The sequence below is a fragment of the Scleropages formosus genome, chromosome 21, assembly GCF_900964775.1.
Source record: "Scleropages formosus chromosome 21, fSclFor1.1, whole genome shotgun sequence".
NCBI lineage: Eukaryota > Metazoa > Chordata > Actinopteri > Osteoglossiformes > Osteoglossidae > Scleropages > Scleropages formosus.
The window spans coordinates 5017692-5038807 of NC_041826.1; the positions used below are offsets into that span (position 1 = coordinate 5017692).

The window sequence follows — 21116 nt, forward strand, 5'->3', positions numbered from 1 at the left end:
ATTCAGTTCACTGACTCTGTCCTCCAAAGCAATTTGTAACGCTTAGCTACTCACCACAACTTCCCCAATTACTGTGCAGAGCTATTTTTTCTCCACAAGAGTAAATACCTAGGGTAAATACCTTTCTCTGAGCTACTACACCAGGAGGTGGAATTTGACCCTTCAAGTTCTTCAAGCTCAAAGGCGACAGCTCTGATCACTGCAGTACCTGCTTTCACATGTTTAAAAGACATTATTTGCATATTTTACTTCATGTCACATTCTGAACCAAATAACGGTCAATTAATCATTTACTGAAATGCCGCTGTAAATGTGAGAATAATAATATCAGCAATAACAGCAATAATAAAAACATTCAACTTTTAAAAGGGGTCCTTGAAAGCTTTTTTTTTTTTTTCGGGACAGTTGGCTACAGCAAATGGCTGCAAAATTGCATCTTAAGAGCCACGTGGTATCGGAAACCACCTTGTTGTTTTAACAGGGACATTTCACAATAGTAATAATTGCGCCATTGTTTCACAAATGCAGATGAGCAACTGACATTTACAGAAGACTAGAGTGTTTTCATTGCCCAGATATTGGGCAGATTGTCCCTGGAAAAAGCTCATGTCCTGACAGCCCTCAGTGGGGATCTGCTTATGATCAGCTGACAGCTTCTCCTGGTCGAGTTCTCGGACATCGACCCTTAACGACAACTCAGAACACAGCAGCGGAAAGACACAGCAGCTGGAATGGCATCTGAAAGACCATCTGGGTTGATAAATGCAGGTCCCACAGAGTGAAGAGTAATGCACATTACCTGCCATTACATGCTGCACCATCACACTTTGTCTGTGTCTGAGAATTGAATGGAAACTTGGCATAGCAGGAATTCAAGGTGGCAGTCTTTTTCATAGTTTCAAACAAATAAACTGCACATTAAAAAAAAAAATCTGTGTTCATAGGACAGAAGTGGCCTGCTCTAAAGGTGGCACAGTGAGCGGCGCTGCTGGCTCACAGCGCCCGGGTGTTGCGAGAGGACGTGGGTTCAATCCCTGCTCAGTCTGTGTGGAGTTTGGATGTTCTCCCTGTATCTGTGTGGGTTCCCTCTGGGTGCTCTGGTTTCCTCCCACAGTCCAAAGACATTCTGTTAGGGTTCCCCATAGTGTGTGAGTGAGAGAGAGAGTGTGTTCCACTGATGTATGGATGAGTGACCCATTGTAAGTTGTGTATCTAGCAGTGTAAGCCTTTGGGTGCTCTGGTTTCCTCCCACACTCCAAAGACATGATGTGCAGGTTCCCCATTGTGTGTGAGTGAGAGAGAGTGTGTGTTCCACTGATGTATGGATGAGTTACCCAGTGTAAGTAGTGTATCTAGCAAAGTCACCTTGGTGAATAAGGCGTGTGGGCTGATAACACTACATAGAGTTCATTGGAAGTCGCTTTGGAGAAAAGTGTCTGCTAAATAAATAAATGTAAAGGAAACAAATCTGTTGCAGACACAGGTAAGAAACTTATGACTTACTACATTATGTGAATCTGAGCCTCTATTCACTCACCAGCTCTTCAAACTGCCATACAGCAGCTGTTACCTACTATTTTTTTCCTGGTGAGTAGTCCGTTTGAAAAAATGGTACCATGCCAGCATTCCTGGGTAAGAGGTGTTGTGTGTGTATGTGCGTGTGTGCTACAACCAAAACATCGGCTGGTGTGAAAGGTTACGTCATCCTGAATGGAATGTGTGTTTGTGATTGGCTCTTACCGACACATGTGAGGTCATCCCACATGATCCAGCGTAGGTTCGCTGAAATACTGGGATATACCCCACATACCCTGGGATATAACTGAATACAGTGAACTAAAGCTTCACAAAGCTCGACTAAGACAATGTCATTCCTCAGTTCAGGACTTGTCCTATTGTGTATGATCTGTTGCCCCATCTGTGACCCTCTGCTCTGTGGGTAGGGTATGTTTCTTAAGAGGATTTTGTTTTTCACCACAAAGCATGATAATGAGATCCTTCACATAGACTCCTGCTATGACTGACCTGCCACCCTTTCAGCATTTGTGATAATAACCATCTGCAGAAAACAGCATATCAGTAGCTGAAAATGTGCATTTTGTAAAAGTCCCTGGCATCTGATTGATCAGTCTCTCTTTGTTTTGGGGCAGTCTTTCCTTGTGTCGGGGACTCGGCATCCTCTTTTAAAGGGTGAAAAGTTATAAAGATTTTTAAATACAATTTTTGCATTTAACCAGATTAACTGATAACATTACATAGAGTTCACTGGAGTCGCTTTGGAGAAAAGCGTCTGCTAAATATGTGAATGTAAATATAATGTAAATGTAACTGCTTATATTTGTGAAAGAATGTCATTGCTTTGTGCTTTTTATTTTGTTCTGCAAAGGAATTTTATATTTTGCAAACTTTAACATCTGTAATTAATGTGTAATTATTTTGTTAACGTGGGGGGGTGCGGTGGCGCAGTGGGTTGGACCACGGTCCTGCTCTTCAGTGGGTCTGGGGTTCGAGTCCCGCTTGGGGTGCCTTGCGACGGACTGGCGTCCCGTCCTCAGTGTGTCCCCTCCCCCTCCGGCCTTACGGCCTGTGTTGCCGGGTAGGCTCCGGTTCCCCGCGACCCCGTATGGGACAAGCAGTTCTGAAAATGTGTGTGTGTGTGTGTGTGTGTGTGTGTGTGTGTGTGTGTGTGTGTATTTTGTTAACGTTTTCTTCCCCTGTCTGTTTGGGTTTTCTCCAGGTGCTCTGGTTTCCTCCCACAGTCCAAAGACATGCAGTTCAGGTGGACTGGTGACACTAAATTGCTTTCAGTGCGTGAATGAGTGAGTGACTCTGTGTGTGTGTGTGTGTGTGTGTGTGTGTGTGCGCACGTATGTGTGTCACTGTGACCCTGCTTATGATAAGTGGTTCCTGAAACTGGATGGATATTTTGTCAACTTTTTGGTGCTTCTGTAGATTGTTTGTGAAACCCATTCTATTGACAGATAAAACTGGGTTATTATTATTGATCGTAGTGATGCTTTTTCACACACAATTGACAACCTATGAAAAAGAATGAACATTAAAACAACATTGTCAATATTTAATTTTACACGTGCAGTCTTTTTCAAAAAAGTGCAATTTGTAGTGCCAGTCCCAGTGCCAGTAATCTCATCTAAAAGTACTTAAAAAAGTGGAGATCGAATGACCGATGACCCCACGTACCCCTCACACAGACGCTTCACCATCCTGCCGTCTGGCAAAGGTACCGAAGCATTCGGGCCCTCACAATCAGACTGTATAACAGTTTCTTCCCCCAAGCCATCAGACTCCTCAGTACCCAGGGACTGGACTGACACCAACCCACACACACATACACAGACATACACACACACACACACACACACACACACACACACACACACTCATACTCATCTGAACACCATTCCACTCCCTTCACAATTTTTTGCACTGTTCTTCTACTTTACTGACCAACTGTGTTTTTTGCTGCTAATTAGTATGTTTACATCTATACTATTTATTATTAAATTGTAATATCATCTGTTTTTACTGTGTTTATTGTTTTTTGTTTAGTTTAGGTAGCTTTGTGTTGTTTTTTTTTTATGTAGCACCGTGGTCCTGGAGGAACGTTGTTTCTTTTCACTGTGTATTGTACCAGCTTTGTATGGTAAAGTGATAATGAAGCCACTTTGACTTTAAAGTATGTACAGTTTTTTTTCGTATAGAGTTTCTTCATTCTTCCAGCATCATGACTGAGAACAGCTGACTCAAGAAAAGCTGTCTTTTACAGCACCCAGGATGGCTCTAATATTGCCAGAATGACAGGGGTGGTGAGGACGGTGTCCCCTCCAAGACTTAGTCAAATCTAATATCTCACACCCTGTACATTGTGGACAGCTGCTACTCATTCTCTCCATTGCTGAGATTTTGCTTCCCCGAAACCTGAGAAATTCTGAGGCTAATTGTCAAAATGATTGCAATGGATCAGTCTCTAGGATTTTCATTTATTCATGACCGTGAAGGGCAGGTTGGGGGTTCGACTGCGAGTATAATCTATTACAGTGTATTGGAAAGGGTGGGGATCACCATTTATGCAGCGAACCAGAAGGGTACGAGAAACCTTGAGTACGGGTCGGTGTACATGAAGTGCGGCCAAATTACAGTGATCTTCCAGCAGTCTGGAAGCATCACACCATAGTCTGCGCATCATCATGCATACATAAATATCTGTTTTGTTCAAAAAGGAAATCACACCAAGTATTGCGTTAAATTTATGGGTTTCATAAAAATAATTCATTTAGAAGTATAAAAGATACATTTAAATTCAAAAAATACCCCAAGAACAGGTGTCTTTGTAACAGAAATGTTATTAAGTAGATTTTTTATTGCATTTTCTGTACATTTTTTGTTGGATTAAACATACTTTTGGCATTAGATCATACTGTACATCAGTTTTCAGATAAATATTCCACACTCTTGAAATTTGTACATTTTGGTGAATTTTACCACTGGGTCCCAAGCACCGAATACTCCGGTACCTTTTTGGATCTGAGGCTGTCTAGAATGTTTTGGTACTTCGCAGGATGTTGTGCTGCCTTCTAGAATCTTCCAGTGGCTGTTATGTTGCAGTACAGAATATCTATCAGTAAGTGTTCCATATATGTGTGAGTGAAAAAAAAAGAAATTCTTCAAAAATGTCGTAAAAATAGTGAAAGCGAGTATCTGTGGCTAAAAGTGACACTTTAGAAAAACCGGTGGTATTTTTGTAATCGGTAAACTTTACCTAATCATCATCAATGCAAAAATCGATATAAGTAACTATGAAAAATGTTCTTGGGCTGAATTATCCAAACGGTCCGTGATACTGTTTTGAGTGACGTGGAAATTGTTCCGTTTTTATCGCTCTGAGTAAATGAGTCTGCACAGAATAGTTCTCAGAGACATTGCTAACCCTCAAAACCTGAACTGAACTTACGTCTGCCTGTTAGTGAAGTTGCCTACTATGTAAAGGCAGGCAATGTCAACTTTTCTTAACTCTGCTGAGGCGTAAAACCAGTTCAGTTCAGTTTTTACCGCACAGGAGCCTGAAGGGGACTGACACTTAACTGCTGAGTCATGATGCTCCAAAACAATGGGAAATGTTAGTCAGCAATGAGCTCGCCCTCCCCCCACCCTCGCTCTCTGTCTCACACACACACACACACACACACACACACACACACACACACACACAGACTCATTAATGAATTTGCAGTGAACCTGAGAGCCACATGATATCTCCTGGGTTTCATTTCCAATTTTCTAAGATCTGCTGTGCACACGGCCACCATGTGTCCACCGGGATCCAGAAGTGTTTTGAGGCAGCTGTTTACTACTTCAGTCCTCGGCGAATACTGTATTTCCAAGTAACTTGGTAGCCTTTCAGGCTGCGCTTTTCTCAGAGAACAGCAATGCACACTCTAAAGTGTATTTATGTTTAACTTTTTAAAAAAAACAAATCGAGAACACAATACAAACAAGAGTACATATAGCATTCCACAACTGTGTGAAAAAAATAAAAAGTAATAAAATCAGGGGTACATATTAGAACAAAACCAAAGATGAAAAAAATTAAACTGAGTAAATAAGGATAAGGTATGTATGTGTATGCCTCACTTTCATATTTTTGCTAAATGACTTGCTAATAGGCCTTTATGTGTAATTTAAGGTAGGACTTTTCTCTGAACTTTTTGTTTTGTGCCTGTAGTAACGCACTAATATGATAATGAAGTCAACTGCAGATTTTTTTTTTACTAAAATTTACTTGTTTTTATTGCAAACCCCTCCCTCCCCTGCGCACGTCATCATATTGCGACAAAGTGGAAACATGACGTTGTCGCCAGTGTTCGTGTTACCATGTCCGCACGACAGATTTTTTTTTTTTTTTTTTTTTTTTTTTTTTTAAAGCGCGTTACGTCATCATCACTCGACAATTTGTTCTTCCACGAGCACTGCTGGTTTGCGGGCGACCGGTGTGTGTTCGTAGACGTCTGACATGTCTGTGAGGGAGCAAGAGAAGGAAGGCGCCTCTCTGGGAGACACTTCTCTTAAAGAGGAGCTCAATAAGAAGGTAAACGACATTCACTACGTTGTGTTTTGTGTAGAATGCGACCCTGTGCGGGTGAGTCCTCGCGAAGAGCGGTTCCGGGCTCGTTCGACTTCAGCCTGGTCTCGTGGACACCGGAAGCCACGCGGAGTGAATGTGTAACGGCCCGGTGGCATCATTTTGCGGTATTGACAATAATAAGTCTGTTCGTGCAGATCAAGGAGCAGAAGGTGGTGGTGGACGAGCTGAGCAACCTGAAGAAAAACAGGGTGGGTGAAACTTTATGGGCTGCTGAGAGCATGAATGCTTAAATTAAAGGAACCAGGACGTCACGTGCGTCAGAGTTTTTGACAGGGTGTTTGTTTGAATTGTTATGTGGGTTAGGATTTGTGTTCACTGACCTTGTGTGTGTCATGTTTAATGTTTCCTTCCTAGAGGGTTTACGTGCAGCAGCCCAACAGCAACATCTTCTTTTTGGCAGACAAAGCAGAGACTTTAGGTTCATGCAGGAGTAAGTACATCTTCTCAATGGGGTTACTTTGTCAGTGTCATCAAATCTGCTTGCTTATTTTATGTACAGTTATTTATTAGTAGTGTTCAGTTTGGTTGCCATTGGCACTGGATCTTAATTCCAGATCTTTTAAAATCAGTTTTTCTTCCCACCAGGAACTTTGGACAACATGAAGAAGGAGTACCAGGACCTGTAAAATTGTCTGAATGACAGTGCACTAGCAGTAAGATCAATATTAGCTATATATCAAAAAATGTGTGGCATCTGCTGCGTGCTGAATTTTTCCCCCTCAAAGCTGTTTGAGACAGGTGTGGCTGAAAATTTGAAAAGACGAGGACCCAATTCAAGTCGGGAAATTAAGAAAACGGTGACACACCTGAGCTACGAGTGCCTTTTCTCAGCCCATGTCCTTCATATGAGGGGTCATCTCACCCCACAGCCGCTGGAAGATGCAAATGGAAATGTTTTCCTCTGGAATGGCGAGGTGTTCGGTGGTCTGGATGTGGGCTGCCAGGAAAACGACACTCGGTGTCTATTTCAGCATCTCTCCACACAGGACAGCCCTGAACATGTTCTGTCTGTCATGTCCTGCATTCGAGGTCCCTGGGCTTTTATTTACTACCAGGCAGCTAAGCACTGGCTCTGGTTCGGCAGAGACTTCTTTGGTCGGCGTAGTTTGCTGTGGCGATGTGGTGCTGAGAAGAAATCGCTGGCTTTAACGTCAGTAGCCACCTATCTACCAGGCACAGATCACCCGCAATGGCAGGAACTGCCAGCACTTGGGGTTTACAGACTTGATCTGGAGGCATGTTTTCATCTGGATTTTCTGAAACTGGAATTGTACCCATGGCTTCATCCAGGTGATGCTCCACCACTTATAAATCAGTTTAGTGAGGAGAATCTTTCCAGCTGTATGTCTGTAGTAATGAATGGTTCTGGGCTTTGTCTGACGACTCCCGTTTGTCCCCTGAACAAAACTATTGCTAGGACTGTCCAAGAGACAGCACACACCTTTGGCTCACAGCCATCTGTTGAAGATTTGGATTTACTGCTGAAGTGTGATCACAAGAAGAAACTGGCTAACCGATTCCTAGATGTTCTGAGCAATGCAGTGCAGAAACGTGTGCAGTGTCTTCCATGCGACATCCCTTCACTGCAACCACACAAGGAGGAAGCTGACATTGCGATTCTTTTCTCTGGTGGGATTGACTCCATGATTCTAGCAGCATTAGCAGATAGTCATGTTCCCCTTGGAAAGCCAATAGACCTTCTAAATGTAGCCTTCAAACTGCAAGATCCAAAGAGGCAGAAAGAATCAAAAAAGATGCATAAGAAGAAAACTGGTTCCATCAACAGTTGTCCAGAAGAGTCCCTTGAATTAAGCAGATTTGATGTACCTGACAGAATAACTGGCAGAGCTGGCTTACAGGAGTTGAAAGTGTTAAACCCAGAGCGAAAGTGGAACTTTGTTGAAATCAATGTCACCCAAGAAGAGCTTCATGATATGAGACAAAAACACATTTGCCATTTGGTACATCCTTTGGACACTGTGTTAGATGACAGCATTGGCTGTGCGGTGTGGTTTGCTGCCCGGGGAGTTGGCCTGGTACAAGATGGCACAGAGCGCAGTCCGTTCACCTCACCTGCAAAGGTATGACATTATATCTAGGCAAGCATAGCCATTTCTTAGCCATTTTTAAAAATATAAAGTGATGCATAGTACTGTGGTTATGTTGGTTGCCACAGCACAGAATTACACGAAATACTCATCGAGAATGCGTTTGCTTAGGTGGTTCTGACAGGTATTGGGGCAGATGAGCAACTGGCGGGGTACTCCCGACATAGAGTCCGCTACAGAACCTCTGGGATTGAGGGTCTGGTCCAGGAGTTAGGCATGGAACTGGAAAGGATTTCCTCCCGAAACCTTGGCAGGGATGACAGAGTCATCACAGACCATGGGAAAGAAGCCAGGCAAGTGGGAAATTGTTCTTTTATACACCAAAAGCCCAAACATCTCTTGTATCTCACTTCACTCACCTTACAGTAACAGTAATGCAGCGAACACGGTGCTGTTCCAGGTTCCCTTATCTAGATGAAGAGGTGGTCAGTTTCCTGAACAGCATACCAGTCTGGGAGAAGGCCGAGCTCTCCTTGCCACGGGGGCTGGGGGAGAAGCTACTGCTGCGGTTGGCTGCCCGAGAGCTGGGCCTGGGACCCTCGGCTATGCTGCCCAAGAGAGCCATGCAGTTCGGCTCCAGGATTGCCAAGCTTGAGAACCATCAGGAAAAGGCCTCCGACAAGTGCAGCAGGCTGTACATGGCATAATCCACACTTAGACATGTACGCCCTTTCCAATAAACCCTTTTTTTATTATGAATGATGCAATGTTTATTCAGCTCCTTTGCACAGACAGTTTCTTTACAAATCAAAGACAAATTAACAGCTCACTTTCTCTTTTCTTCAGGAAAAATGTAATATTTAGAGGGTTAATTTTGGCTTATGAGGTCTTGATTTATGCAAAATTAAGATTAATATACATATATACTAGTCACAGGTGCATACTACACTAAGTAAGACTTCAACTGCAAAAAGTTCTCCTTGAAAAAATTGTCACATTCAATGTAAGCAGCGAGGTTTCCCACGTCAAAACGGCCAGACACTTGGTGGATGTAGACAGGCTTTCTGAAAAGGTAAATGATACAAAATTTGAGAAAAAGCTCATACTGTTCCCATTTTAAATGACAAGTACTGGATTACTTGAATATGTACCTTAATATAAGCCATGAAAGGAAGTTTCCTGGTGCATCTCTTTCTTCAATAGGTGCAGCCTAATGAAAATAAACCCCAGGGTGTGTTCAGTAGCAGTGTGACGCAATAGACAAGATCTATATCAGTGTTGAACAACCTGTTTACCTTCTTTTCTTCAAGGAATTTATCCAGGAGGGGAATAGTGCTCTCTGACAGCAAATAGAAGCAGGGACACTGCAGGAATAATGGGCAGAATGGACTTAATAGGTTGTTGCGGACTGGTGAATGTGAACGTTACTCCTCTCACGTTGATGAGTTAGTGTTGCCTGTCAATGACAAGCCTGTAGTCTTAAACTGTGTGTTACCGATGTGATGCGGGGGGGGGAGGGAGCGAGGGAGCTTACTGCTCTCCGTGAGTTAGTCTGAGAAGGAAGTGGCTTCTCTTTCATGCAGCGCACCCGCAGGTCTGCATCCACCTCCAGAATGCCATACTTGGATGTCTCTGAGTGGAGGCAATGGGAACATAACACATTAAATGACCTAAGGAAAACACTGAGTTAGAGGTTTTGATTGTTTTCATTACACTGGATGACTTAGTGAGGATAAACGATCAAACCAGCAATGGTGAAGGACTTGGCATAATATATATGAACACTCACCATCATCTTTGCACTCATAGGAAAGCACCAAATTACTTTCATTGCACTTTGCCTGCAGATCTGAAAACTCAGTAATGACTGTGGCAAGACTGAAATCTTCCTTAAACAAAGTGTCCCTGATGGAACAGAAAAATGTTACCATGCATAAAAAATGTTCTTAACACTCATCGTAATTATTTGAACACTGGTATACCTAGTACACATATACTATGTTTCAGTTGTATTAGAGAAATCTAAATTAGAGTTCTGTGATGGATCTGCATACTCTGCAGGGTGTATGCTGCTGAGCCCTGCACCCTGCACTTTTGGGATAGGCTCTACAGCCCTGACTTGGACAAGCGGTTAACCACAGTGGAACAGTGAGTTAAGTACAAATTTTTAAATACATACCCTCCAATAACTATTACATGGTCTTCTATTTTGAAATGTTTGATTACAAGCTGAAGGCAAGCAATAGCACCAAGACGTTCCTGAAAGACAATGCTGTGTTTGTAACCAAAGCAAGAGAATCAAATTCTTGTCTATAGAGTATAAAAAAAAAAAAAAAAACAAATTTCACACATCGTCCCCTCTCACAATCACAACTATGCTGTGGTGATGAAGTTTGAGTGCTCTGGGGATACTAAGTGCTATGTCACGTGGAACTTTGTGCTCCTGATGGGATCACCCTCTGGGAAACACCTTTTAAAACTTACAAAGGGTCAGATAAAATGCAATTCACAAAATAAAGGTCAAAAGAGGGTTGTTTGGGGTTACTGGGACCCCTGAAGCCATGCCTGGTGGCTGGGTATCTTGGACATGCCACCTGCGTGGTAAGATATCGGCATCTGGTTCAGTAACAGACCAACAGAGCTTCCATTAATAGTTTGTACAATGTTTTTTCTCAGCAGCAGAAGTGCTGCAAACACCGTACAGAGCTTGCAGTTCACCGCTTCACCAAGGCACTTAATCGGAGCTGCTCCTGTAAGAATACCCCACGTCACACAGGGTAAATCATTGCAAGGTTGCTTAGGTGAAGGACGAAGGAGACAGTTGTGTAATAGTTAATGATGACTTACCTCATTACTTGTGGTCCCGTCACTGAGAACCTTGACATTTGGAAACTGCGCCGCCCACTTCTCAAAAGCTTCAAGGTAATGGCTGTTAGTCTGCAAAAAAAAAAAAAAAGCATTAAGTCTGAAGTGTGAATTCTGACAGTGTGTGTTGGGTTTAACTCAACCAGGCTGTTGCACGAAGTATTGGAGGAAACTCACAACCACAAGGACCGTGTCCACATATTGAGTGGCCCCAAGGGCCCGGACCCAGTGCGAAATGAGGGCCGTGGGCCCCACTGGGAGGAGTGGCTTGGGGATCCCGCTGAGGTGCGAGAAGCGTCCTGTGGGGTCATTCTCTATATCCCTCCGGAGCCTGGTTCCATAACCTGCAGCCAGGATGATGGCCTTCATGGTTGCATGCAAGAGCACCCCTAACCCAGGCTCTTCTGATATAAAAGTGTTTTAAAACTGTGAAGGAGCAGAAAAACTAATCCTTAAAACAGATTGTTGTTAAGCAAGCACAAGAAAGTCTCGTCTTTCTCAGCAAATGTACTTTTCAGTGAAGAAGGGCGACTTCATACTCATTTCCATGTCTTTCCCCTCCCACTTCCTGGTTTGATAGAGTGCAACACATAAACAATCCCTTCATGCAACTGCAATGCCCATAAAGAGTTCCGCGTTTTTTACTTATAGCTACACGAATAAATTTTTCTAGGAATAAAAATACGAATGCAATTTCATATTTATAATTGATCATTTCTTAGTTGAGATTTACACGGCGTTACTCTATTTCAACGTACAAAAAGAACAAAATAAAGTGAGAACCATGCGCAGTGAGTCCTCGTTTCTCGCGGAACTCTTTTCATCGTCGGAGCAGAGGTGTCGGCGTGGTACCTCGGAGAACTCTTTCGTGTTGTGAGGTTTCGTTTTCATTTGCTTTTATGTTTTATTGGACATTTTTATTTCGTTTTCCTCCACGACTCAAAGGCTCGTGCTACATCCCATAATGGGAAGTGGCTTTGCTGATGCTTCCTATGGCTACGCTTGTCTAGAACGGAAAACTTGAAAGCAAACTGGACTGTAACGGCACAATTTATTCACTTTCACCTTTTATACGTGAAATATAAATAGTAAAAGCGTTCCGCAGCTTGATATCAAGCATTTTAAAATGGAATTTGTTGGCTTGGGAAACATGCAAGTGCTCAAATGAGAGAGAGGCTGTGGTGTTTGGTGCCCAGACCACGTGACGTGTATCCCTGCCATGATCCATGCCATGATGGAGCCGCGGTGCAAAAGGAGGAGAAGCGCAGACACCGAGCCCGTGTCCTGGCGTGTCCTCCCAGTGCTCTCGGATGAGCAGTGCCAGGACACGCAGCTCCTGGACGCCTACGCCGCCCCCATCGCCGATAAGAGGCAGACCTCCCGCCTCGTGAGGGCTCTGGCCACGGTGTACCCCATGGCTGGCCTCCAGCACATCAAGAGGGTGAGGGCGCGCAAGGACCCCGGCAGCCCGCATCCTTTAGAGATCATCGTCTGTCTCGTCAGAGATCTGCCCGCCACGGGCGACGAGCGGGGGAAATCCATCGCCGAGCTTCTGTCCTCCGCCGACGTGGACACGAGCGCTTTGGGGGAACCCTTCTTGGTGAAAATCCCAGCGTCCCCCCCGCTCACGAGACCTCAGTTTGAACTGGCCAGTAAGCACTGGCCCACTTCCTTCCACGAGGACAAGCAGGTTACCGTCGCCCTCCGGGGGGATCTCTTCACCCCTGGCGAAAAAGCCAAAATGCAGGGATTCATGGAAACTGCGATTGCAGCAGCAAGAGCAGGACAGCGAGAAGGGATGCAGCCTGTTGGTGGCGTCATCGTTGACCCACAAACGGAGAGAATCGTCGCCGTGGGCCATGACTGCAGTCAAGGTGCCCATCCCCTGCAGCATGCCGTTATGGTCTGCATTGATCTGGTTGCTCGTGCCCATGGTGGGGGGGCCCATCAGTACAAGTATGCGCACTGTAAGTTTTCAGAGGCCGGTTCTCCACCCCGCCTGAGGAACGGCAGTGCTCTCGGCCTGGAAGTCAAGGGCAACGTGGACGAGCTGGAGCCCAACGCGCTGCCGTACATCTGTACGGGCTGCGACCTGTACGTAACCCGGGAGCCATGCGTGATGTGCGCCATGGCGCTGGTCCACTCGAGGATTGGCAGGGTGTTCTATGGAGCAGCTTCGCTGGACGGGGCTTTAGGCAGCAGATACAAAATTCACACTCAGAAAGGACTGAACCACCACTTTGACGTTTTCAAAGGAGTTATGGAGCAGGAATGTGAGGATCTCATCAGCAAGCCTTCTTAAAATGGATTGTTTGGTATTTAACAGTGTGAAGATTCACTTCATGACTCAAATCCAAATAGTCATTAAATGCACAGATGACCAGTCACTTAGAATTTTTAAAAATAAATTTACTTATTTTTGTATACTGCCTGGATACTAACATGCTGTGTCTTATTACAAGTGTTTCCTGCTATGGGCCAGTATTTCTGTTTGACTACAGGGATGTAACATTTGTTACCACACAGCAGTTCCTGACCAACTGTTGGACGTTATAATTTCTTTGTAACACTGCTTCAAACCACCAGACCTGAACTGCTATTAAAGAACAAATTTCTAGGTGTACATAAAATTCAGCATGCATTATTGGCTCTACAGCTCCACTGCAGCCTGAGCAGAAAATTCAGTAAACTTTCCCTTTTTGTGACAATGGAGTACTGTATTTGCAAGTCATACATTTGAAATCTAAAACTGTTCACCATCTAAACTTTTATAGCTACTGGCTGATATGTCGTATTTACTGCGAGCCTCTCAAGGACAGGAGGAAGGAAACATACAGACTATTAATATTTTGTAATATAAATATTTTATTGAAGGCAATTTAAAAAAAGACAATATTCCAACAGTCATTAAGTCTGATGGCGGGGAAATGAACAGACATCTGATTTAGCCATTTCTGGATGCTGTTTAGTACCACAGTAACCATGAAAATTGGAAAAACTTGCTCTGTGGATGGAAGAATTATACCAAAGGGAAACACAAATACATGGAATCACTGAAGTGTCACTGTATCCTGTTCCACTCTTGTTTTTCCAGTTCACACTTCCTTTTATAAATGCAGACACATCAAAATTGTGCCATTGTGCTGTAACTCTATTAATTCCAGATCTCAAGGCAGGATCAGACCAGCTGGAATTCAGTTAACAGTTCAATCACTGTACAGCTCAGAGCAAGCAAACATATACACTGTTCTTTTTTCCAACAATAATTAAAAACAAAAAAAAAAAAAACAATTTTGTGACTCCTCCACAGGATTTAAACGTTCCTTTAACAGGTTAATTAATATGACGGGAAATACCTTCTCTGTTCTGGAGGTTTTAAATCATTTGCCGGTTGAGAGATAAACAAATACTCCGAATCACTGCAGGCTCTGAAAATGTAACAATACTGACTATGCTTATAATGAAAATAGCAGATTGTATTGAGTGGCACAAAATATTTATATTACATTAGGTACATAAGCTAATAATACTGTCAATGAGGAGATCTCACTAGTAATGCTGAAGTAAGACGAATTCATATCTTCAGGCTTTTTAGTTAATATTATTTTACAAATACAAACAGTAAACATTTTAAAGAAGAAAAACAGATGCACTGCATATCTAACAACACTTACACTGTAAGGATAAGTCCTACTTGACTGAGTAATACAAAATGATCAATTTCACCTTGGACGTTGCACCAAAGGAGTCGTTTTCTACACGGATCGTTTCAGTAATGACACCCTAAACCGATTCGGCGGTCAGTGAAATAGGAATAGGTTTATTGGTAGGCCCTTACTGTTTACTCAGTCAGCAAAAAACTATTTTCATTACATTGTATTCCTCGAATAAGTATTTTATTTGTGCCATTTTAAGTACAGAATTCAAAACTGAAATAGTTTCAAACAGTTATATGAATGTCAAAAAACTTCACGTTAGCCTTGGGCCTGCCCAGTTCCAACAAGAGGAGTACGCCAGACATTACACACACACAGTATGAAAGCGGTTGTCCCGAGCAGGGTCACGGCAAACAGGAGCCTATCCCAGCAACAGAGGGCACAAGGATGGAGGGGGAGGGGACACACCCAGGATGGGACGCCAGTCCATCACAAGGCACCCCAAGCAGGACTCAAACCCCAGACCCACCGGAGAGCAGGACCCAGTCAAACCCACTGCACCAACACACCTCACTCGCCAAACATCAAATAGTTACAAAAGTTAATGCACACGTGGTCTTTCTTAAAATACCATTTCCATGATGAAAGTGACAATTGTGCATTCTTTACAAATCTGATTTGCACACACTACTAGGGTACAAAGGTCAGCAAGTTATCGGTTTACCTCGCTTTACGTAAAGTGATTTATGGTAATTTATGGCACTGGTGGCTGCTCTTCAGTTTCAATACTTGTTAATGCCTAAGACCCGAACTCCATGCAGCTGCGGTAATTTGGGGATGAGCACGGTCAGAAGAGAACAGGTGTTTATTACAAAGTGCACCATGTTATACTTTGTGTAGAAACTTGCAAGAAAGTATCTGCAAGAGGAAAAAGAAAAATCATTAAAAGCGACAATAAAACAATGAACAGTTTCAATAACTACACCCATATATGTGTGTATGTGAAATAAAATCTGCTAAAAGAGAAGAAAATCGTACAGGATTATTGGCGAGATGGTGAAGAACTTTCTGGAAGATGTAAACTGCACACCATAGTCCAACTGCTCCCAGTGTGTCAGCAGCCTGGCTTTTCCCTGATCAGGTGTCTCGAAAGGAGTTCCTTTTACTGCGTGCAGGAACACATACATGCCCTGCAGGTAAAATACACAGGAAACTGGAAAAAACACATTGGTGCAGCTATTGGCAAATAACATCATTAGTGAGTAACATTACAAACACCACTTTCGTCCCACACACGAAAGGTAAAGCACTGAGGTCCTCAGTTCTGGCACCGTTGTGGTGGAACGGCCACCCCCTGTCACTCAGAACTGCTGAATCCCTGTCCGCGCTTAAAAAGGGTCTTAAAACTCACCTCTTCCGGACTCACTTCTCCCACAATCTCTTAAATTCACGTAAGGTATAAACGTTCATGATCATGCCCAGATCAATCCTTTACAGAGCCACTCCTGGAATTTAACGTAAATGTTTATATGTATCTCAAAAAAAAAAAAAAAAAAACTACTATGAAGGTGATTAGGAATCGATACTCTGGTAAAGTTTTATGCAGCTACTTGTGTGATGAACATTGGTGCATATGGTGAGGGAAACTAAGTACTTAAGAGTCACTCGTGCAACTATGTCTCTGCTAATGTAATGTACGCATTGTATTTCCTACGAGATCCACGTCGCTTTAGAGAAAAGGTTCTGCTAAACGAAATGTAAATGGAAATGTTTCAGAGCTCCTGGAACCATGAAGGGCATTATTTTGTGCTCCAGCATTTATTATAGCAAAATTATTATGCATTCAATCAATGTAGTTGAATCTGCATGAAGCAACCCATAGTTTAATGATTTACAAATCAGAGATTACACACACACTTTCTGAACCGCTTGTTGGGGTTGCAGGGAACCAGAGCCTAACCCGGCAACTCAGGGCGTAAGGCCGGAGGGGGAGGGGACACACCCAGGACAGGGCGCCAGTCCATCGCAAGGCATCCCAAGCGGGACTCGAACCCCAGACCCACCGGAGAGCAGGACCCGGTCCAACCCACTGCGCCGCCGCGCCCCTCTAAATCAGAAACTAGGCTAATTTAATTTTTTGTAGCTTCTCGTACTCTGGCAGAAAAAAAGAAAGTGAAATTTGTGACCAAAACTTGTTTTAAATTCTCTTCCCATTACTTTGTTATTTTTTTTCTTGTGAGCAAGACCATCGCCCATTTCTTTTTCAGCTCTACTTATTCAAATCTCGTGTTACTAGGGTACTCGCCCCAGTCCCACGGAACTATATGCAAATGCTTAATGTGGAAGAAAGGCAAAAATGTGGTAAAACATGAACCTTCACACAAAACCTGTTTTTAGCGGACTGCAACTAAAAAAGATGCCCATTCAAGCATGCGATTCTGCTGCCGCTCACCGAAGCTCCGCACAGAACCGCAGCGCCTTTTGATTCCCAACCGCAACGACCCTCGGAGTCTTCAGAAAGCATTCGGTGTATTAAAATAACAGGAAGAAGAATCTTCAAAGAGCCGCGAACTGGATCACCATTGTGCAGCCGGTTATAAAATTTATCTCGTGCAAAACGCTTTTCCTCCGCAAGCGATTCCATACAAAGACGGCCGCGTGTTTTACTCTGAGGAATACACCGAACAATGAGACGGCAAAGTCCGAAGGAAACGTCGATTGTTTCAGCACCATCTGGCGTAGAGGCCTTTGTATTAAAGATGAAAACAGTGGGAGGTGAAATGGCAAAAAATTCGGATTAAAGCTGCAGCATCAGTAAGAGGCAGTAAAACAATGCGCAGCTAAAAACAGCAGCAAAGTTTAAGGGAAAGCCTGGGGGGGGGTGGCATTTTTGATGTGTTTTAATAGAGAATGAGAAACATTCTAGGGGGCGTGGTGGCGCAGTGGGTTGGACCGGGTCCTACTCTTGGGTGGGTCTGGGGTTTGAGTCCCGCTTGGGGTGCCTTGCGATGGACTGGCGTCCCGTCCTGGGTGTGTCCTCTCCCCCTCCGGCCTTACGCCCTGTGTTGCCGGGTTAGCCTCTGGCTCCCCGCGACCCCGTATGGGACAAGCGGTTCAGATAATGTGTGTGTGTGTGTGTATGTGAGAAACATTCTTGCGCAACCTTTCAGTTGGGCTCCACAACAAATGCGGGGCACAGATTTTCCCCACTCACCGCGTTGTGTATCACGTTAGTGAGGGTCCACACAACGGGAACGCTGAAGAAAGGGATACTCAGCAGCACCACGTGGAGAAGTGCGACTCCGAGGGTGTAAGTCAGCCACATCCCCCGGCTGTTCATCACCTGAGTGTTGGGGTTCACCTCGCTGTGAGCTACACCCACGTTCATGTCGAACCTAGGGCCACAAGTGAGTAAAACAGGTCACGCTTTGCACATTTTCAAGGAAATAACTCGTTGTGCAGAATCCAACATCTTTATTCTTGCTCTAGCTATACCGCCACAATAATTAAATCCGCTGGTTAATTGGATTATTACTGCCTTAATAACCAATTATTGCTTTATCGGTTAACATTTACAGTAACTAACCTGAATCAATTTAAAGTTAAACTGAAATATGGAACCAGTAAAGACGATGAGATTTTTTTTAATGTATATCGTATCGATAAAAATCATTTTCTTTATTCGACACATGTTTTGTCGTCATGCCAACATCTCAGGACGGGAATGCAGGTTGTGCCTCTGCATTCGGACTCACAGGGACTCAGCTCCGCTCCCTTGATCACACGATCAAAAGGTTCATGGCAGCAAAAGACCTTCCCAGCAGTTTTTTTTTTTTTTTTTTTACTTATATGCTGGACGGTAAGGATAGTTTTTTTTGAGATCACGGGTCGAGGATCCAAAGTTTAAAATCGCAACACAACTTGCAAGATGACAGACTGCAGGACACAAACATATTTCATCCAGTAATTTCGAACTGAGTATCACACAATTGTCTGTAGACCTAAACTGGGTTCTCACTGACTCTGCCAAAGTACCACTCATGCACATTAACTTATATATAAGTGCTTTTTTTCATTTGATTAGTACTTATCATATAAATACATATATACATATAATCATATATATATATATACTTATCATATATACATACTATATATATACTTATCATACATATGATAAGTATATATGGATTGTGCATTGTTTCTTAAATGCACACAGAAGGAGTAAGTATATACATACATATTACATATTATTCATATAATTACATATGAGAATATATCATTACATATAAGTATATGCTTACATATTCTTTTTCATACAGGCTGTATGCTGTATGAGTAGATCACTAGAGAACACCTGTCACAACAGAAGTAACTAACTGGCAAGGAATCCCTTTTGCAAATAAATCACAGAGAAAATTCCCATAATTTAGATTATATGAACCGGTAATACTGTATGAAGCCTCAGAATTAACTTCAGCGACACATTTCTGCACAGAAAGAAAGCCGTTCGTTTCCTGTACTTCATACATGATTAGTGTCCATATCCTAAGGTATATTCTCCATTATATTTTGAGCCATATTAATGTCATATGTTACAAAAGTGCGAGCTGATGATGGAAAACGCACTAATCCATCCATCCAGCTGCGCTCATGTTGGAAATATTCATCCGGGTCCCCAGAAACATCCGAATGACTCCTAAATAATCCTGCGAGCGCGCGCTGCACAGATGTGTACCTTTATGAATCTGCGTCCTTTTACACCGTGTCGCCCGCCCGCCGACGTGTCTGGACGCCGCGAAGCCGATCGCGCCTCCGGCCGCCGTTCTTAGGTCGCTCCGCTGCACTGACTGAAAACAGCTGGAACGTGCCGGAAGTAGAGGCTGCCGTCCTACGTGATTGATGTCTCACGTAGCCAATCGGAGGGGAGAAAGCTATTGCCAAGACATGCCTCTCAAAAATTGGGACTGTTTGGACCGGAAGCTACTGGGATTTGTAGTTTTCGCCTCTTCAGTGAGTTGAGTGTAGGAGAAATGAACAGGACCAAGTTCATGGGTCTCTGACAGATCGGTATCCGGCGCGAAGAAATACCGGTGTTTTTACTTTATTTTTACTTTATTTTTCATTTACTGCCATGGCGTATACCGCAATGGGATAGACTGCGGATCACGGCGACTCTGCTGCCGGTGAAGCAACTGTGCGGTGAAGCAACTAGTAGTATTTAAAATTAGGTGGATGGATTGATTTTTCATTATGATTAAAAATCACAGCTCCTCTTCTAAATGTGAAGTTACCTTAATATACTGTACAAGTTCTGTACTGTACAACTTCTCCATGTTACGTTGCTAAACGTTCCACAGAAATGTGCTCAATTTTATGCAGTGGAAGTCGCCTTTGTTGTGAAAAAGACACAAAAACAGCATTTTAAAAGCAGGACAGGATTTGCCACAAATAATAAGAAATGTATAAAAGTGACAGCATGCCCTTGCGTGATACATACACACACTTTCCAATAGCTGACACGCCTGAAAATGCAATATTATTCAACTGAAATCCTTTTTTTTGTACACTCATATATTATATACACTCTATTTGTATAATTTACTGAATGTCAGTAAATAATAATTCAGATTGCAATTACTGTAAGTAAAATTGTCTTGGCCATTCTGGATCAAATAGCACAACCAGATACAATGATTTCAGATACATTTATTTATCAGATGCTTTTTTCCAAAGTGACTTAAAGTCATATGTTACAATTATTTACCCATGTACACAGCTGGGTCATTTTACTAGAGTATCTTGGGTAAATACCTTGCTCAAGGGTACTGCAGATGGAGATGAGAATCAAACCTGTGATCTTTGGATCTAAAGGCAGTCGCTCTAACCACTACACTACTGACTGCCCCATACAGTAAGAACACCCCTGAAAAAATGTGTTTTCTATAATTCTGGAAATATGGATTTCTGAACTTCATTGTAATGTAATAAAGACATTAATTTGCTCAGATTATGCAGAAGATTCCCACTCTCCCATTTTCATCAGCTGCTTGTTCTGTGCAGAGTGCCGGCAGTCAAGAGCCCATCCCATGATCATATGGCACGAGGCAGGGAACACCCTGGATGGGACTCTAGTCTATCACAGGGCACTCACACACTCATTCACACACTGTGGACAGCTTAGAGTCACCACCTGAAACAAACATCTTTGGAGTGTGGGGGGCAACCAGAGCATCTGGGATGAACCCATGTGAACAGCCCTTAGCTACACACAGATTTGGACTTGTATTTCACCACCCAGTACTGTACTTTATTTTTAGAATGAAACTGAAGCAAAATAAGTTTCCTGGGACAGGAAAACCATGTGTATCCCTAGCTTTATGA

The 21116-nt window shown here is 43.2% G+C and overlaps 5 protein-coding genes across 6 annotated transcripts; 3 read left to right on the forward strand and 2 right to left on the reverse strand.

Annotated features, from left to right (window-relative positions):
- The first annotated feature begins 5960 nt into the window (after positions 1–5960).
- Positions 5961–6866, forward strand: asdurf (ASNSD1 upstream open reading frame). The gene is made up of 4 exons (XM_029247601.1): positions 5961–6106; positions 6298–6351; positions 6518–6593; positions 6749–6866. The coding sequence occupies exons 1-4, from the start codon at positions 6032–6034 to the stop codon at positions 6787–6789; spliced, it is 246 nt and encodes an 81-aa protein (XP_029103434.1). The 5' UTR covers positions 5961–6031; the 3' UTR covers positions 6790–6866.
- On the forward strand, positions 6834–8967 carry asnsd1 (asparagine synthetase domain containing 1). The gene is made up of 3 exons (XM_029247600.1): positions 6834–8244; positions 8383–8564; positions 8672–8967. Exons 1-3 carry the CDS (start codon positions 6847–6849, stop codon positions 8916–8918), a joined length of 1827 nt encoding a protein of 608 aa, XP_029103433.1. The 5' UTR covers positions 6834–6846; the 3' UTR covers positions 8919–8967.
- On the reverse strand, positions 8939–11652 carry LOC108924215 (uncharacterized). 2 transcript variants are annotated; one of them, XM_018735436.2, is made up of 9 exons: positions 11616–11652; positions 11254–11420; positions 11059–11148; positions 10391–10470; positions 10001–10116; positions 9746–9843; positions 9507–9575; positions 9363–9421; positions 8939–9275 (listed from the first exon to the last, which is right to left on the reverse strand). In XM_018735436.2, the coding sequence occupies exons 1-9, from the start codon at positions 11623–11625 to the stop codon at positions 9155–9157; spliced, it is 810 nt and encodes a 269-aa protein (XP_018590952.1). In that variant the 5' UTR covers positions 11626–11652; the 3' UTR covers positions 8939–9154. The 2 variants fall into 2 exon arrangements, with proteins under 2 accessions (XP_018590952.1, XP_018590951.1); XM_018735435.2 differs by lacking the exon at positions 11616–11652 and having other exon boundaries at positions 11254–11609.
- Positions 11653–11907: 255 nt separating this feature from the next.
- On the forward strand, positions 11908–15139 carry adat3 (adenosine deaminase tRNA specific 3). Its single transcript, XM_018735511.2, has one exon. It carries the CDS (start codon positions 12296–12298, stop codon positions 13376–13378), a length of 1083 nt encoding a protein of 360 aa, XP_018591027.2. The 5' UTR covers positions 11908–12295; the 3' UTR covers positions 13379–15139.
- A 121-nt stretch (positions 15140–15260) lies between these two features.
- Positions 15261–19567, reverse strand: LOC108924267 (ORM1-like protein 1). The gene is made up of 4 exons (XM_018735518.1): positions 19471–19567; positions 17947–18127; positions 15771–15922; positions 15261–15650 (listed from the first exon to the last, which is right to left on the reverse strand). The coding sequence occupies exons 2-4, from the start codon at positions 18118–18120 to the stop codon at positions 15515–15517; spliced, it is 462 nt and encodes a 153-aa protein (XP_018591034.1). The 5' UTR covers positions 18121–18127; positions 19471–19567; the 3' UTR covers positions 15261–15514.
- Between the last annotated feature and the right edge of the window lie 1549 nt (positions 19568–21116).

Excerpts from the sequence above, each read along its gene's own strand:
- asdurf (XM_029247601.1), top strand. The coding sequence starts at position 6,032 with ATGTCTGTGAGGGAGCAAGAGAAGGAAGGCGCCTCTCTGGGAGACACT. Across the intron at positions 6,107-6,297 it reads AAGAGGAGCTCAATAAGAAG|ATCAAGGAGCAGAAGGTGGT; the intron begins GTAAACGACATT and ends CTGTTCGTGCAG. Across the intron at positions 6,352-6,517 it reads GCAACCTGAAGAAAAACAGG|AGGGTTTACGTGCAGCAGCC; the intron begins GTGGGTGAAACT and ends TTTCCTTCCTAG.
- asnsd1 (XM_029247600.1), top strand. The coding sequence starts at position 6,847 with ATGTGTGGCATCTGCTGCGTGCTGAATTTTTCCCCCTCAAAGCTGTTT. Across the intron at positions 8,245-8,382 it reads CGTTCACCTCACCTGCAAAG|GTGGTTCTGACAGGTATTGG; the intron begins GTATGACATTAT and ends GCGTTTGCTTAG. Across the intron at positions 8,565-8,671 it reads GACCATGGGAAAGAAGCCAG|GTTCCCTTATCTAGATGAAG; the intron begins GCAAGTGGGAAA and ends GTGCTGTTCCAG.
- LOC108924215 (XM_018735435.2), bottom strand. The coding sequence starts at position 11,445 with ATGAAGGCCATCATCCTGGCTGCAGGTTATGGAACCAGGCTCCGGAGG. Across the intron at positions 9,844-10,000 it reads CTATGAGTGCAAAGATGATG|AGACATCCAAGTATGGCATT; the intron begins GTGAGTGTTCAT and ends GCCTCCACTCAG. Across the intron at positions 9,576-9,745 it reads AGACTAACTCACGGAGAGCA|TGTCCCTGCTTCTATTTGCT; the intron begins GTAAGCTCCCTC and ends TTATTCCTGCAG.
- adat3 (XM_018735511.2), top strand. The coding sequence starts at position 12,296 with ATGATCCATGCCATGATGGAGCCGCGGTGCAAAAGGAGGAGAAGCGCA.
- LOC108924267 (XM_018735518.1), bottom strand. The coding sequence starts at position 18,120 with ATGAACGTGGGTGTAGCTCACAGCGAGGTGAACCCCAACACTCAGGTG. Across the intron at positions 15,923-17,946 it reads CTAACGTGATACACAACGCG|GGCATGTATGTGTTCCTGCA; the intron begins GTGAGTGGGGAA and ends TTTTACCTGCAG. Across the intron at positions 15,651-15,770 it reads ACCATCTCGCCAATAATCCT|ATACTTTCTTGCAAGTTTCT; the intron begins GTACGATTTTCT and ends TTCCTCTTGCAG.